This window comes from Lonchura striata, chromosome 6 (assembly GCF_046129695.1).
Source record: "Lonchura striata isolate bLonStr1 chromosome 6, bLonStr1.mat, whole genome shotgun sequence".
Taxonomy (NCBI): Eukaryota; Metazoa; Chordata; class Aves; order Passeriformes; family Estrildidae; genus Lonchura; species Lonchura striata.
In genome coordinates this window covers 50,213,174-50,229,501 of record NC_134608.1, presented here as the reverse complement: position 1 = coordinate 50,229,501, position 16,328 = coordinate 50,213,174, and the positions used below count along the sequence as shown (strand labels likewise).

Here is a 16,328-nt window from a genome sequence, read left to right as displayed (position 1 = left end):
GCATTATTTGAGCCATGTTGTAACCAAAGGATGGCCTGGAGTTCTTGCAACCCAAAAAGCAAGACTAAACAAACTCAGGCTGTCTGATCTGAGAGCACAAGGCTGGGAACAGGAAGAATTGCCATGAGTCCAAAACTAGAGCTGAACTCCTCAGGGCTGCCTCATGCTGAAAGCTCCTAAATTCAGTAGATTCTACAATTTCTCCTTAGGCATTCTACAAGCACACATCTACTTGGCATCATCCAGAAAAACCTTGATCATGACTCCTAACCCCACTGCTTGCCAGTGGTTCATTCAGTTTTCATGGTGTGCCCAATGCACAGCAATCAGATTTGCCTCCTTCCTCTATTTTTTGAGTTTTAAATCTTCTCTACAAAAGGCACTTTTTCAGGAAGTAGCCTGCCCAGCCTCTTCAGAGAAACAGGAACTCGTGTTAGAGCTGCTCTCTGTGGGTAAAATAATCTGGACCTGTGGGTAAAATAATCTGTATAAAAAGCCAGGTCAAACACTCACTCAACAGCTGCTTGCTTGCTTTGCTCTGAACCCTGTCCTGAGGCCCCCTCTCCCCATACAGAGGGACCTAATACTGTGTTTGGAGTTTCACCTGCTCCTGCATGGTCTGCAGACACAAATCTTTATCTACCAATAACCACAAAGCAAGAGCTGGCAAGAATAATAAATGAAGCTGGCAGAAGTCAAGTGTAGCCCTTACACCTAAGATTTGTGCTTAAAATTAATTTAAAATCTGTTTCTCCCCATCCTATTGCACTTGCCCTCCCCAGAAAGTCTCTCCTCTGGTCAGAAGGGTGAGCAGTTTATTTTCCTTTATTCATAGTATAGTTGCATGTGACTCTGGTAACACAAATACTTTTTCAGACTATTTAAGCAGAGATTAATCATTACAGAGTACTTTGTATTGGGAGGCAGTGGAGGACAGGGTCTGGAAATGCAATCTACTGAAGAAAAAAAGCCCTGTTATTGTCAGGAGTATGGCAATAACTGAACACTTTGTGTATGCTGCTAAGTGAGAAGCAAGCCATAAAAGGTCCTAAAAGTGACTTCACGGTTACCTGATTCACTGGAAAATTATGACCAACTGGGAAGACAGGGCAAGGAGAAAGAAGGATAAAAAGCTTTAAAAGACAATCTGTTTTTCAAGGCTGGAAAATATAGTTTATTCTTGGTTACAGGTATTTAAATAGATACATATTAGGGCCCATTTAGCTATGAAAATTTAGTGGATAATTATAAAGAATGGCTTAGCTGGAATAATGCAAATGATTATTTCCATGGATGAATTCAAGCATAAACATTTTGAACCATATTCTCCATGCTTATGAAAACATCCTCTCAAAGTAAAATGGCTTGCTAAGTAATTAAATATTTAAAAACCGTATCAGTAGTTAGAGTCAATACAGTGTTCTGGAGTGAAAACATCAGGCTGTGTTCCACACCTTTGGTTCGATGTCGCTGTTGAGGCAGGACAGGAATGAGAAGACTGACTCAGAGAAGGCTGCTGAGAGTAAAACTCTGATTTATTCAAAATACACCACTCTTTTATACAGAGCTTCATAAAGACCAACTCCATTGGTTGTGAAGTGAAAACCCACACCATTGGTGTAGAGTGCTTGACGCACAGTGATAGAACTTAACTATAAACAATGTGAACAGCAAGAGAGATAAAGAATTATTTACATTCTTCTCCACCTCTTTCCCAGGCTTCTGCCTGGTTAGAAACTCTCAGTTTCTCTCTTTGAATCTGAGACCGACAGCTCCTTTTTTTTTCTTTCCTGTGAAAACCAAGTAAAAAAAATCAACTAGTCCTTTCAATTGTCATCATGTTGGCTGGAAGACGTTTCGGAATGGAAGGCACAGTGGGTGCTGGGCTGCAGCCTGGGGCGCTGTGCCCACCCGCCCAGCTCAGCCCTCAGCGCCTCTCGGCACAGACCAGGTACGGCTGCGGCTGCAGGGTCATCCCTAACCTGGGCTTCAGCTCCGGGATCGCCCCGTGGGGGAAATGCAGGTGAAATCGTTGTAGCAACGAGGTGAAAAACAAAAACATTTCCATTCGAGCCAGCTGCTCTCCGAGGCAATGTCTTCTTCCTGAATTTAAAAAAAAAAAAAAGGTTCTAAAAAGGTTTAAGGTATCTTCAGTCACATTTCTGCTCCTATGATGAATAGGAATGCTCATTTCGGTGTTCTAGGAGTGCTGTGTGAACCTCTTGGCAGTATTTTGTAAGAAGGATAGGTGATAACTTACCCTGAGAAACTGATTTTAGAGAATTTGTTGCTCACAAATGCCATTCACACCAATTCTGTCAAATTGATTTAGATACACTTGTTACTTACTATATCTTGTCTTGAAGTGTCAATCTAGATGGAAAATGCTTTAAAAAATGACATTGTGAATTTTAGCCTTTGCCCCCTACTATTTTCTTAATTAAATCTACTGCCAGTCATTATTAACTGGCAATTATTAGAATTTTGTAAGCAGGGTTTTTATTAGTTTACATATAAAACTGAGCTCATCTATATAAAAGATGTTATGTTAAAATTTGTTCTCGCCAGAGCACATTATGTGGAATATCTTTAAATTGAATTATATTGGATATCTTTAAATCAGAACTGAGGATATCATTCTGTCCATGTATTGCCATCCCTTACACTTTACACATCTCTGGATTTGTGAAAAAGAACAGTGGAAGGAATTGCTCTTACCTAGGGAAAAAGGAATAAACGCATCTTTCTTGACAAACTGTCCATTACTGTCCAAGAACCTCTCAGGAAAAAACACTTCTGGATTGCTCCAGTATTTTTCATCAAAGTGGACAGAGTAGAGGTTTGTAATGACCGTGGTGCCTGCAGGGATCGTGTACCCACGCACAACAGTGTCTTTGGAAGTGGCGTGGAAAATCCCCAGGGGGACAATGTTACAGAACCTCAGCACCTCGTGCAGGACAGCCTCCGTGTAGGGCATCTTGCACTTCTCTTCCAAGGTGGGCATTTTGATTGGGCCAATGACAAGGTCGATTTCTTTCTGGACTTGCCCTGTTAGGAATAAAAGGTGAGGTTTATTTTGTAATTGCCTTTACGTTTTAATTTATGCTAAAGTATATTTGTATATAAACACATTTTAAAAGAATACTGAAACATGGTATACCTTATATAAAAACCAGTAGCAAAGCTTTTAAATTTAGACTCTATATTCCTATCCATGGTTACTGCTATTATTCCCATTCTGAAGCAATGGTGAAATTGATATTAGAGTGATATTTTTTGGTCCAAGTACCAGCAGTAATTTTCTAAGTTACCTGAGCCTCTCTTCCTCCAACTCCTGGAAGCCCCAAGCACTGAACCAAGCACTGCTAAGGTTTTGGCAGGAAAAGTGAAGTGCAGGCAGTGAAACCAGAAACATGACTCTTCACTTCTAGAATCCAAACTTCTCCTCAGTGTCTGGGCTAACACTCAGACATCTATTGCTGTCTTACTTCACAATGATTGTAACACATCTTTTTATTTTTAAGTGCCATTTCTGTTCTTCCAAAAGTATAAGTATTCCTGTCTACCATATGTAAATCTGTTGTGAACTGGGGCACTTAAGATAAAAAGAATTATACCTAACTTGTTAGCCACAACGTGATCTACATTTTTGCTGGCACTTGTACATTTTTAATTTAGTTTATTACTTTCATATTTAATTACATTTTCTTATTATTTATTAACTACATAGATTAGTACATCTGCCAACAACAGATCATGCATCACAATGCTAAACCTAAATATATTAGAAATACTTAAAAGTATTAAAGCTTCATAAAAGCATATTCACAAAATAATATGTGTAAAATTTTGTCATTACACTTGACTTTTGATATCCTCTTTGTCTGCATTTAAAACAAGTTTTCCACCTCTGTCCATAGTATGTTTAGTAATATAATAATATATATATGTAAAGCTTTTTTTGGTTATGATTATGGATCAATGCACCACTTTGAAAAAGCATTTTAAATTTGCAATAGGAAAGTGAATCAGTTCCTCAAAATGTCAAAATTCTTACCTTGAATGTTTGGATAAAGAGCCATAAATAACACTGCCCATCTTAAAACATTTGTTGTGGTTTCTGTCCCAGCTATGATGAGTTCTCCAACGGAGAAAATTAAATTTTCTCTTGAATATGTAGATTCTGGGTCATTTCCATTGCAATCCATCTCATCTAAATATGCATCTACGAAATGTCGAGGTGACTGAGGCTTCCTATTTTCAGAGACACGTTCAATAAGCTCATGAAGAAACTCATAGACTTCAGCTGCATTTTTAAACAGCTGCTGGTGTTTCCCAAATGGCAAGATACCAATCCAAGGAAAAGCATTATATAAAAATACAGAAGCACTAGCAGCTAATTCAATGTTTTCACTAAAAATCTCAATCATGTGCTGAAATTCTGTATCTTCGTATGTGAAACGTTCTCCAAAAATAATCAAATTAGTAATGTTTGAAACAGCATTTGTTATCAAGTGCTTAAGATCAAAGGGTCTGCCTTTGTATGTATCAATGGCATCAAGAAAAAACAGAGATTCTTCTGAAATTTTGTGTTCAAAGGACTTTTGACCATATCCAAAAACTCGAAAGGTATTTACAGCTAATTTGCGGTGTTCTGTCCATCCTCTGCCATATTTACTGTTCAGTAAGCCTGAAAAAATATTTTGACACAGTATTTTATGCAATGCTTTATTTTTCTTCCCCCATAAGATAATAAAATTATTCAACAAGACAAAAAATGAGACAAAATATTTTGGACGTCTTGCTATGGAACACAGTCCATGAGTGACATTCCTTTCCAAATAATATCTTTAAGGAAGCATCAAGTACTTTAAGAAAGGACATCAAGTAAAGAAAATGGCTAAAGCAGATGCTTCATGTGATTTGTTCATCTATGGGACAAAAAATTACGCTTTTATACAAAAGAGATTAGCACTCACCTCCCATGTTTGTCAGCTTCTTGAACAAGGGGAGAGATGGTCTGTCTGCAAAAATTTCACTTTGGTGGACAAGGCATTCCTTCACTGCATCGTAGCCATTCAGCACAACGGCAGATATACCCCCGAGATCAAGGCTGAAGATCTTTGAGGTGGGGCAAAAAAAGGAATAAAAAGTGTCAAATGCTATTACACCCCAGTCTGGAGAACGAGGAATGAAAAAGTGAAATGACACTAAACCAAAGTCAATGTGAAATGCAGAGCTGAATAACCTTCAGCAGGGCACACAGGTGACCAGAGGTGGGACAGCTGTGGCACTGAACAGGAGAATCTGTGGTAAGTTCATTTGCTTTGATAAAAGATAAAATTAATTAGCCCACACTACATTCTGTGCTTTTCTGTGCTGCTAAAGAAACCAGCCCTCCAAATTAAGGACTGGGGACACCTTCATGTAGTCCCTAGAGAGGAGTGAGAGCCAAGGTGACAGCCAACAACTGAGAGCAGAGCTCAGCTAGGCCCAGCTTCCTTTTCCACAAGTGGTTAGCACAAGGTGCTTTGGAGAAAGGCACAATACAGCCTGCAGAAGGCACATACAGGATAAAAAAAATTAAATCTGAATCTACATTTTAAAAATTAAAACTGATCTTAAAGTTAAGACTGAAACCTTAGATTCCTTTCCATACATTCCCTCAGCATTAGAAATCTGTATTTTTACCATTACAAATATTTAGATCTTTTTTTTCCATGTCAAAGCTGGTGACCTCCACAATATGAAACTGTGTTAACCTAATTATACATTCTGTGACAGCTGGGTTGTCACCCAAAGGGTTGTCAGGCACTGGAGCAGGCTGCCCAGGGAAGTGGTGCAGTCATCATCCCTGGAGGCATTTAAAAGCTGATGTAGCATGTGGGGACATGGTTTAGTGCCTGACTTGGCAATGCTGGGTTAACAGTTGGACTCTATGGTCTTAAGGGTCTTTTCTAACCTAAATGATTCTACGAGTCTATTTTATTTTAGAAAACTTGGTATTTTCACTATTATAATGGCCCTTGTTTTTTATGTGTCAAGAAGACAGTCCCAGTGTATTTCTGCAAACCATCTGTAAGTTTGGTATACTTTGGTCTAACTTAGTGATCTTTGTTCTTATATCATACATGATTAAAAAAAACCGAACAAAAACCTTTGACTGTATTTTTTCAGAGTCCCCAGATAATTTTCCAGAGCCCTCCAAATCCTAATATGCTGCTTCCCTCAAATTCTACAGGATTGTTTCTGACAGCAGATGACTGAAACTCCATACAGCATTCCAGGCAAGTAGAAATCTTGCTTAATTCGACAGCACATTTTCCTTCCTATTTCCATTTTACTTACCCTAGTACTTTGCTTGAAGAACATTTTTTTTTTTTTTTTTAGTCACCAAAATACATGTTAGATCTAGTTCGGAGTTAACTTTTACGAAGCTCGAAAGAGGAGATTGGCCGGTTAAAATTGGGTGAAGGAAAGAAACGCCCGATATAGAAGTACAAAAAAAAAAAAAAAAAAAAAAAAGAAACAAAGGAAAAGAAAAGGGTTAGTTTTTACATAGTTTCGCTACAGGGCTGTCAGCATCTCAACTACCGCGCCGCCGGTGCTTCGAGGCGCGGTTCCGCCAGAGCCGGCGCTCCGCTGCCGGCGGGGCGCTGCGCCCGCCGCATCCGGGCAGGGCGGCAGCTCCGCGGGCGGTTCCCGTGCCGGCCGCCCGGGCCGGCCCTCCCCGCTCCCGCGGGCCCCGGGGCGGCGGTACCTGCCCGTGGATCTGGCTCTGCCGCCGCAGGTAGACGTGCGGCTGCTCGGAGCCCAGCGCGGGGATGTTGCCGAGCAGCGGCAGCCCCGCGGGGCCGGGCGGGAAGCCGGGCGGCCGCCGCTGCTTCAGCAGCTGCCGCACCACCAGCGCCAGCAGCAGCGCCAGCCCCGCCGCCAGCGGCAGCAGCCAGGCGCCGCTGCCCGCTGCCGCCGCCGCCGCGCCCGGGCGCGCCCCCGGCTCCGCCGCCGCCACCCGCATCGGCCCCGCCGCCGCCGCCGCTTCCTCCTCTCGCCCCGTCCCGCCGCCGAGCATTGGCCCGCGGAGGCTCCGCCCGCCGCGTCAGGAGCGCTTCTCTTTTTTTTTTTAATTATTTATTTATTTATTTTATTTTTTTTTTTCCCTTGGAATAACACGGGGCTGGTCGCTCGGGGTTTACGCAGTGTCGGAGCGCACCGCTGGCTGCGCGCCCCGCACGCCGACCATGGCAGACGAGCGGAGACAGGAACCAGCAGTTCTTTGCTCCTTGTTAAGTCTGTGTAGAATCTCCGACGCGCACTTTCCAGGTGTCTTTCCCGGACGCACTTCGGGCTTGAGGAGCCTTGGGCCGGTGAAGCCCGCAGTGATTGCCCCGGCAGATGTGCAGCGCACGGGTTTGGGGCAGCAGCTGGCTGCGCGCATCTCCCGCTGGCCTGCCCGTGGCTCCCCGTGCTGCACAGCCTCACCCGGGCTCCCTGACCCGGCCACGGCCCCGCCGGACAGCAGCAGGAAAGGGTCCCTGCCCTCGCAGGCAGCACGGAGGGATGTGTGAATGTCCCCAGCCCGTGGGACCAAGCAGCGCGGAGATCACACATACAATGACTGGCATCCATTGACTGACATAAAGTCTCAAGCTACGTCAGGGAAGGTTTAGGTTGGATATTAGGAAAAAATTTTCACTGAAAGAATAATAAAATACTGGAATTGTCTTCCTAGGGAGGTGGTGGAATCACCATCTGTGGATACGTTTAAAAAAAAGACTGGACTCGGCACTCAGTGCTATAGTCTAGTTGTGGTGTTAGGGCACAGGTTGGACTTTATGATCTTAGAGGTCTCTTCCAACCTCCTTATTCTGTGATTCTGTGATTCTGTGATTCTGTGAGTGTGCAAAGGTTGTTGTTACCCAGTGGGATGATGGCTCAGGAGCGAGCGCTTGAGCTTCAGAAGAGGCCAAGATTGGTAAGGCAGAGGTCAGAGAGCAATGTTGCTATGCCATGTGATATTCTTGGCAGAACACTTCATAAACAAACCCAGATTTGTTTCCATTCACATTGGGTTTGTTATTACGTTACTACTATCTTACAGGCAATTTTAGGAATAACAGGAGCATTCCTGGCCCATTACAATTTTCTGTGCCATGTATTTCTAAGCTCAGATGTCTTTCTTGTTGAATTCATCTTAATAGCTGTACATAGATTTTTAAGAACATTGATAAGATCTAAACAGATGAGGAATTTATGCTGATGGAGCTCATTAATAATCTGTGTCAATGCCAGCATCCTGCATCAAAATCTTACCAAGTTTGTCAGAATACAAAGTGGCTTCAGTCCTACTGGAGGTTTCTTTTTTTCATTCTTCTTCCAAATTATTTCTTCATCCTTTATTTCAGTGTGATACCGGCTGATGTCTTAATAATGGTGATATTTGGGTCATATTTGCAGAAAAAAACAGTATTTTCAGTGCCTAAAGAATTCTCACCAAATATTCAGGAACTCAGCTTGGCTCCAGTCAGAGGAAGAATGAAGAGAAATTGCCAAGGGATTCAGTAAGATGTGCACGTGCTTAAGTATCTGAGAAAACATAGGAAGATGTGCTATTGCTTTGATTTATTTTTACAGCTTATCTTCAATGCTCTGCTATTTAAGTGTTAAATACTCAAAGTTTTAGATGATCATGATTTCCACTGCATCTGTGTAAGAAAAGAAAGGTAATTAACAGTTTTGGCAGCAAGCATTTTGAAGGGGGGAAAAGGGAAAAAAATAGTATAGGAAGGGCCCAAGAAGAGGGGGAAAAAAAGATACAGAAGAAAAGTCCAAATATTTTACAAAAAAATAGAGGAATAGACGTAGTGGAGGGAAAGCCAACAATATTTGACAATTCTCTTCAAGCAGAGAAGAGAACAATCAAAACTGACCTTACCACAGTGTCTGAGCCGTGGGGAAGGAGAAGAGACAGTGATATTAACCACTGTAACAGAGGAAGGGAAACTGAAGAGCATGATTAGAAAAATAAAATCCATTTTGGTCAAGCCAAATGCTAAAAGATAGTGAGTCAACCAAGATTAAAGATCCAAGAACCTCTAAAGGATGCATGATTAAATGAAAGTAAAAAGCAGCAGCATGGACAAAGATGACTGAAACTTGTCAAAACTAAGTGATAAATAAACTCTTGTAGACAGATGAAATCACTTAAGGATGCAGGTTTAGGGATGCAAGACTCCAATTGCTGTCCAAGCATAGGATTCCTTGCCAGTTTCTGATTGATCTTTTTATTTTCAATTTTTTTTTCATTCATTCATTCATTCTTTCCTTCAGAAGTGTGTGGGCAGTTTGTGCTGAATCGTTTCTTTGGGAACGTTTTACTCATCTTAATCATGGATGATCAAATGAGCAAACTCATAGGATGAATAAAGGTTTTTTTATTTCAATTATAAAAATGACGGCTGAGTAAAGAAACCCATTAAAGCATGTATCTTTATTAAATTCTAAAACATTCTAGTCATCAAGTTTTACAATTACTTTGCACTGGAAATTCTATAAGCAGAAGTTGGAGTAACAGGAAATTATTGTGTTTCTGTCTTCTCAGGAAATCAGAGAGCAATTATTTGGCTTTGTATTCTTTGACTATGCATACTTATATATGTATGTATACATTGACTTTTGAAGAAATATACAGCCAGGTGTGGCTGTCCTCTGAATAGCAATGTTAAGATCTTGGTGATAACTCTGGGGAGAAAAATTAAGTTGTTTCCAAGTTCCATTAAAAATCTCACAAAATTTTATTTAGTGACAACTTTGAAACAAGCTCTGGTTTTCTTGTTCTTCAGAGCTGACATTGTAGCTGGAGCAAGGTAAACCTTTATCAGGTTAAAGTGTTTTCCATCCTTATAGTAATGTCTCTTGTTCAGTGAAATCATGACATGATTTATAAAGTGCAGGAAAACAACTTTATAGACAGATGTGTAAAGATTTTGCTGCTTGCCTTTGATGGTGGATTGGGGAAAAGAGAGAGATATTTACAGATGTATGTAAAACAAGCATGCTTGTCATGAAAGCAACTGATTTCACAAGCCCACTGACAAGTTTAGATTAGTGTGCAGATGTTATCTGTCACACTCACAAAGTTCTTTTTAACCTGTGTCATCACAGTGAATGATCAACTTCCATGTCACAATTATCTCCTGAGCCAAGCCTGCAATGAAGCTGGTGTTTTACATATTATCTAAAACAGAAAACCACAGCTGATGTTTTCCCTTGTGAATTTGGTGATTGTTTACTGGGAAAATCCCCACCTTTTCCTTTAGTCACATCCTTTTTATTCATCACAGTCCTACTGTGCCTAAACATTTCATGTCTGTCAAGCAGACTCAGAAGGCTGGAGACTGGCTTAAGTTGAAAAATAGTTTTGGCTTGTTGTATTTTCTGGTTCTTTCAGAGTATTACTTAGGTCAATTCTATGCATAAATTTAGAAATTCATCTTTTTAATTGATGGTCTCATATGACTATGGGTTCCGAGAAACTCTGCTGAAAGTAGATTAGCAAATATTATGTTGTAATAGCCTTTGCCTTCACATACTATTTACCAGCACTGAAAGGAGAGAGGTCTTTTTAGCCCCAAATTTCACTGAAAGCAGAGGCTAAATCAGTGCTGTAGGACCTAACATTGTCAGGAGAACTGCATAGCTCTGGGAGGGACTGAGGAAAACTCTTTAGTTACCCTGTGGCTTCATCAGCCCTCAGTACTGGCAAGACAAAGGCTGAAATGATGACAGGAGGAGTTCCACTCTTCTAAGATCCTGTAAACAACAAGCAAGGATTAACATGAGGGCTTGAGAAAGTTTCTCACCCTATTTTCGCTGACATGCTCTGACAATATATAAGATAGTATCACAGAACTTGTGCGAGCAATGAAATCAAAGTTTTATAACCATGCTGTTGTTTAACAGGATTAGTTTTCTGTTCTAGGTTGTTTTTTCAACTCTCATTTTACCTGCTCAATGCAAAAAAAAAAAAAAAATAGTGCAAGTAGGTGCTGATTTTGAAACATTTTCAGAGTGAGATATTCTTCTGTAGTGCATCCCCTCAATGCTACCCTGGTAATTGCTGCAAGTCTGACCTTGGCTCAGCTGAGTGTGAGAGGTTCTCCTTGTCAGCCTGCTGGAGGTGTAGCTGGGGACAGAACTGGAATTGTGCCAGGTGTCAGAGGCAGGGAATGAGTTTCCAGGTGGCAGGAGGGGACTGGAGTAACCAGCTTGGAGGCTGAGCTGTGCTAAGGCAGCACAGAAGATGACAAAGCCATAGCAAAAGTCCCTGTGGTCTGCCCCTGCTGCCTGGCCAAGCCAACCTCAGGGCAGGACAGTGTGGTCCAGTCTGCTTTAAAGGATTATTCCAAACTGGATTTTGAATATATCCAGGAAAATTGCCACAGAACCTACAGAATCTTTGGGGGTTTTTGTGCGATAAGAAGATTTCAAGGAGATTAAACCAATGCAACCCTGATCTTCTGTGGAAAATGTCTTTCATAAATCAGTCTTGGTGTTTTCTAAGGCATTTTGGAGGAAAATTTGCTTCCACAGTGATTCATAGATTTTTCACTAATTAGCTCAACAGCAGTTCCACTTTCTCAAAAGCAGGCACTGAAGCAGCCTAAATCCAGATTTAATGTCCATTAAAAAGGAAATGCTTTAGTGTTGGGATTTATATCAGTGTTCTGGTTCTCAGGAAAGTACTGCATTTTTATAAAAAAGAAGCTCTTTTTTTTGGGCCAAATTCAAACCAAACCACAAGATAGTATGGTACAATATTATTTATGTGGATAAGCTTGATGTGAGCTTATGCTAAATCTGAATATGGTTTTTCAGAGACTATGGGAGCATGACTGAGGAAATAATTTGACCAATTAGGGATGCAACTTTTGCAAAACAAAATGCCTACAAAAGTTTTGGTGTTGGTTTCAGAGTTTAGGCCATTCTCCAGTTTATCAAATTATGGTGTCACAGAAATTGGAAGAGAAAGACATGAAGAGAACAAATGTAAGGGATTATGTTCCTTTCCCAGAGCATCTCACCCATATATGTCACTCCTGACAGATGTTAAGAGTAACACGCCATGAATTCCTCCACTGAAGAAGGTTTCAGGGCCATAACTGAAATGCAGCCTAGTCTTGCCTGTCATTAAAAAAAGCTGTAGAAAGCTTTTCTCATGTGTGATGTCTCTCCTGTCTCCTTTGTTGCCCTTCAAGACACTATATATATATACATATATATAATATAGTAGCAGATTGCAGGTTGTTATTGTTTCAGGACAAGTATTTATATTTTTGTTATAATCTTTCTCCATGGTCTTTCCTTCTGTTACCTTTCCCTGGTCTTTGAGCTTGTTTCCCTAAATCCTTATATGGGATCTCTAATAATCCCTACTGGCATTTTCCTGGACTTTCTCCAACTTGCCCAAGTATTTTTGATCTAGATCTTCTTAGCAAAAAGCAAAGTGTAAGGGTTACCTCCCAGGACTCAAACAAGATGCTCCTGCTAACAGACAGCTTGCTTTTACAGCAGCACAACCCCATGAACTCTGGCTAAGCTATTTTCATTTTCTGCAGAATGAGTTACAATGAAACATTAGAATGTTAGCCCTGTGCACCTTGCCCCACATGGCTTGTGGAGTCTTTTTAAGGAGCAGTGTTTGCTGGCTGTTCATGAGGCAGGATCCTGGACCACAAAGAAGAAGCATCCACCAAAAACTCAGAGAAGTGACTCCCCATGTTCTCCTTGTAAAGAAAGAGCATGTGATTTTTACAGCTGGCTTTACCATAACTTGTCCTTACCTGAAAAATCTCGATTAGCTGTTATGAAGAACAAACTTAGAGAGAGCAGAGACCTCAATCACACTCACCTCCCTCGTGGAGAACTTACTCTGCTTGAGGATCACTGTCACCTCATCACTGTCTCCCCTTTCATTTTTGTAGGGTCCACTTTGATATGAACCAATCATGGGAATGAAGATTTTACTTGTTTAGCTCACAGTCTTATCTTTATTGAAGAATTACATTTTAGTATTGACCAAAAATTGCACCATAATATATAAATGTGATATTTTTGTTTACCAGCATGCCATCTGCTAGCATCTCAGAAATTCACTACAGTGTCTGTGGCTTCTCAACTTAATGGCAATATTTATGGTAGAAAAAAATGGTCACACTTCTAAATGTATTGGTTAAATTATATTAAAGAGTATAATGTAAAAAGTAGCATCTAGTGTAGAGATAGTCACTATAAAATAGCCCAGTTTTTTTCTTATTGTCTACAGATTAAAACAAATTTATTTGAAGATGAAATTTATTTTATTTTGAGCTGGGGGTTGTATTAGATAATCTGATTTCTTGAAACAAACAAACAAATAAATCCCATAATTCTGTTGGTTTTTATTTAATCTGCTTTGAATCTATATCCAGCATGGAAAAAGGCAGAACAGATTGTTTCAGTAAATGCCTCACTTTCTTAGGCAGTGCTGCCGAGTACCCTTCTCTGCTAGATTTTGCACGAACACTTCACCTCTAGCTTTGGATTTATCAAGCAACAGAAGAATGTCATCCTGTGAAAATCCTGTCTCTTTTTTCCAGCTTCAAAAACAGACAAACCGCTCAACTGCCCTTCTTCTGCATCTCACCTCCAAGAGAAATTTGCAAAAAGAAAATACGTTTGGGGAGACCGGATAACATATAGCTAAGGGGGAGGGGGGAAATAGGACAAACGTTCCAGCTGGGAGTCCCTCCATTAGCGCTGGCAAGGAGCAGCCCAAGTGCCTGCCAACATCCAAGTGCTACATCATCTCTGCGTGCACAGGAGTGGATCTATTGGCATTCGTACCTGTTGGTTGAAATTTACACTCCTTCCTGTGAAAGCTGAAAGTAGAAATGTTGGCACCTGAAATCCTCCAGCCCCGGACCGAGCCACACTGGCAGGAGAAGGGCTTGAACTGTCTGCAATCAGCCACAAGGCAAAATTTAGCTTTTTCCTCCAAGAAGGAGGAAACTGAAATATGCTTTTACAAAAGAATCGTCTGGAATTTTATTGTTTTAACTTTAATCCCGGGGATATTCAATGTGGACAAGGAGTAAATAATTCCCCAAAGGAAATGGGAACAATTAGCTGTTAGCATAGGAAGACAAGAGGAAGAGTGGAGTTAGAGAGAAATATCAAACTGGCAGCCCAGTAATTTAAATTTCTGCACTTTATTTCCGTTGGTGTACCTGTATAAATCATATTAAAACAGCAAAACCAAAATCGACCCATTCCTTTAGGTGCTGCCTAAATCTTGTAAATACATCCTCAGAAAAACTACCTTAAAACCAGAAGTCGTGGAAACGGAATAGATTTTAAATCAAATACTTAGACTTCTTCTCCCGGGGGATTCCCGTGGTGAGCATACGTGCGAGGGGGCTGCTATTTAAAACGAACTTTCAAATTTGGCGGAGAGGGGGCGGGAGGAGACAACCTTCCAGGCAGCATCCCCTCTGCCACCCCCTCGAGAGCTGCCGCTCGTGAAGAGGGGGGGGACGGGGGGAAGAAATCAACCCAGACCCAAAAGTGGTTTGGGTTGTCACTTGGAAAAAAAAGCAGAAGCCAGACCCCAAAACCCGAGAGGGTTTTGCAATCGTCGTTCTGCAAAACGATGGGGCCGAAGCGGCGCGGCGGCCGCCCCCACGCTGGGAGGGGAGGGGGCCGGGGCACCCCAAAAGGCGGATGGCGAGGGACACAGCCATCCCTCCCCGGACGGCAGCCGCTCGCCAGTGGTTTCTGTATGTTGGTGGGTTTTTCTCTAAACTTCCCAGCTCAAATCTCATCAACAGAACATCACCCGCCCCGCGGTTCTCCCCAGGTTGATCCATCTCCCGGTGAACACAGCGCTCCTGCCGCCGGGAGTGACCCTGTCATCGGCGGCTGCAGAGACATAAACGAGGAGCGGCCGGGATGTTCCCAGGAACGCTCCCCATCCATAGGAACGGCGAAAGCGCCATCCAGCCGCGCCGGTCACCCGCTCCCTGCGGCCGCGCAGTGCGCGCAGCGTGCGCGGGGCTCCGCTCGCCGCCGGGGCCCGCGACAGCGGCACAGGCGTCTCCTCCCACCGCAGCCGCCGGGAGCTGGGAAGCGCTGCAGGGCAGCGAGGCAGGGGCGGGGACTGGCCCCGTCACACCGGGGGTCCCGAGGACGGTCGGGGACCCTGCGCATCCCCGCCCGGCGCCGGGCAGCCCGTGTGCCGGCGGGCCGCCGTGCGCGGCAGACGGCAGCGCCTTGGGGCGGGCAGGAAAGGCGCTCCCGGCCTGTCGGGGGGCGCTGGAAGCGCTCTCTGCGCCCAGGCGCTGCGGAGCATCTCTCCCGCGCCGCTTCTCCCCCTCCCCGTTCTCGCTCCGGCGGCAGCACGGTTGTGTCCCCCCCGCCCCCGTGCCGAGTCTCCCCGCCCCCGCCGGGCCGGTGCTCGCTGCGCCTGGGCAAACACCCGGGCGGGCAAACATCCTGAGCGGGCAGGTGCTGCCGTGACAGAGGGTCCTCGGCGGGTGATGCATGGGCGGCGCGCAGCTGCCCGCTAATCCCCGCCGGCGGCGCGGGGGCGAGCCCCCCTTCCCGGGCGCCTCTTCCGTGCGCGGAAAGGCGCCGCACCTGCCCCTGAAGTTGTGCGGCGGAGATGCTGGTGTTGCTGATAGTTTCCTCTCGGAGCGCGGAGTTACTCCGCCGCCCCGGGCCCGGTAAGACAGAGCACGGGAGCCGCTCGCTGCCGCCACGGGGCATCTCGCAGGTGCCGCTTGTCCCTTGCCCCGGTGCGGAGCGGCGGGTGCCGCCGCCAGCGCTCCCTCTGCCGAGGAGCTGAGGGGGCCGCGGTGTGCTCCCTTCGGGCAGCGATCGGCGCTGCCGCCCGCCCTGTCCCTGCCCCGCTGCACATCCCGCCGGTGCGGAACCCCCGCCAGCCACACGCGGCGGCTGTCGGGGCGCCGGCAGGGGCGGGAATTCCCGGGGAGGGAGCGGCCCCGCTCTGCAATGCGGTCCCACCGCTGCAGAGGTCGCCACGCGTGAGCGGTGCAGCGGCGGCAGCGGCCCCCCCGCCCCGCCCTGCGCAGCGCCCGGGCCGCGCCTCGCCCCGCGCCGCGTTTTTTGTGAATGGGACTCTCAAGGAGCGGGCCATGACGTCACCGCCGGGCCCAATCGGCGCCCAATGGAGGGGCGGGCCCCGGCGCGGTGATTGGCTGGCGGGCGCGCGCGGGCGCCCACGCAGGCGGCGGCGGCGGCAGGTATAAAAGGGGGCGGCGGGCAGTGCG

The 16,328-nt window shown here is 44.4% G+C and overlaps 1 protein-coding gene across 1 annotated transcript; it reads right to left on the bottom strand.

Moving 5' to 3' along the window:
* Positions 1-1,699: 1,699 nt before the first annotated feature.
* Positions 1,700-6,501, bottom strand: CYP2R1 (cytochrome P450 family 2 subfamily R member 1). Its single transcript, XM_021525662.3, has 5 exons — positions 6,349-6,501; positions 4,980-5,121; positions 4,058-4,690; positions 2,719-3,048; positions 1,700-2,103 (listed from the first exon to the last, which is right to left on the bottom strand). Exons 1-5 carry the CDS (start codon positions 6,370-6,372, stop codon positions 1,928-1,930), a joined length of 1,305 nt encoding a protein of 434 aa, XP_021381337.2. The 5' UTR covers positions 6,373-6,501; the 3' UTR covers positions 1,700-1,927.
* Positions 6,502-16,328: the final 9,827 nt, after the last annotated feature.

Coding starts and splice junctions, on each gene's coding strand:
- CYP2R1 (XM_021525662.3), bottom strand. CDS start 6,372: ATGTTCTTCAAGCAAAGTACTAGG. Junction 4,691..4,979: donor GAAGCTGACAAACATGGGAG/GTGAGTGCTAAT, acceptor ATATTTTTTCAG/GCTTACTGAACAGTAAATAT. Junction 3,049..4,057: donor TCTTTATCCAAACATTCAAG/GTAAGAATTTTG, acceptor TATTCCTAACAG/GGCAAGTCCAGAAAGAAATC.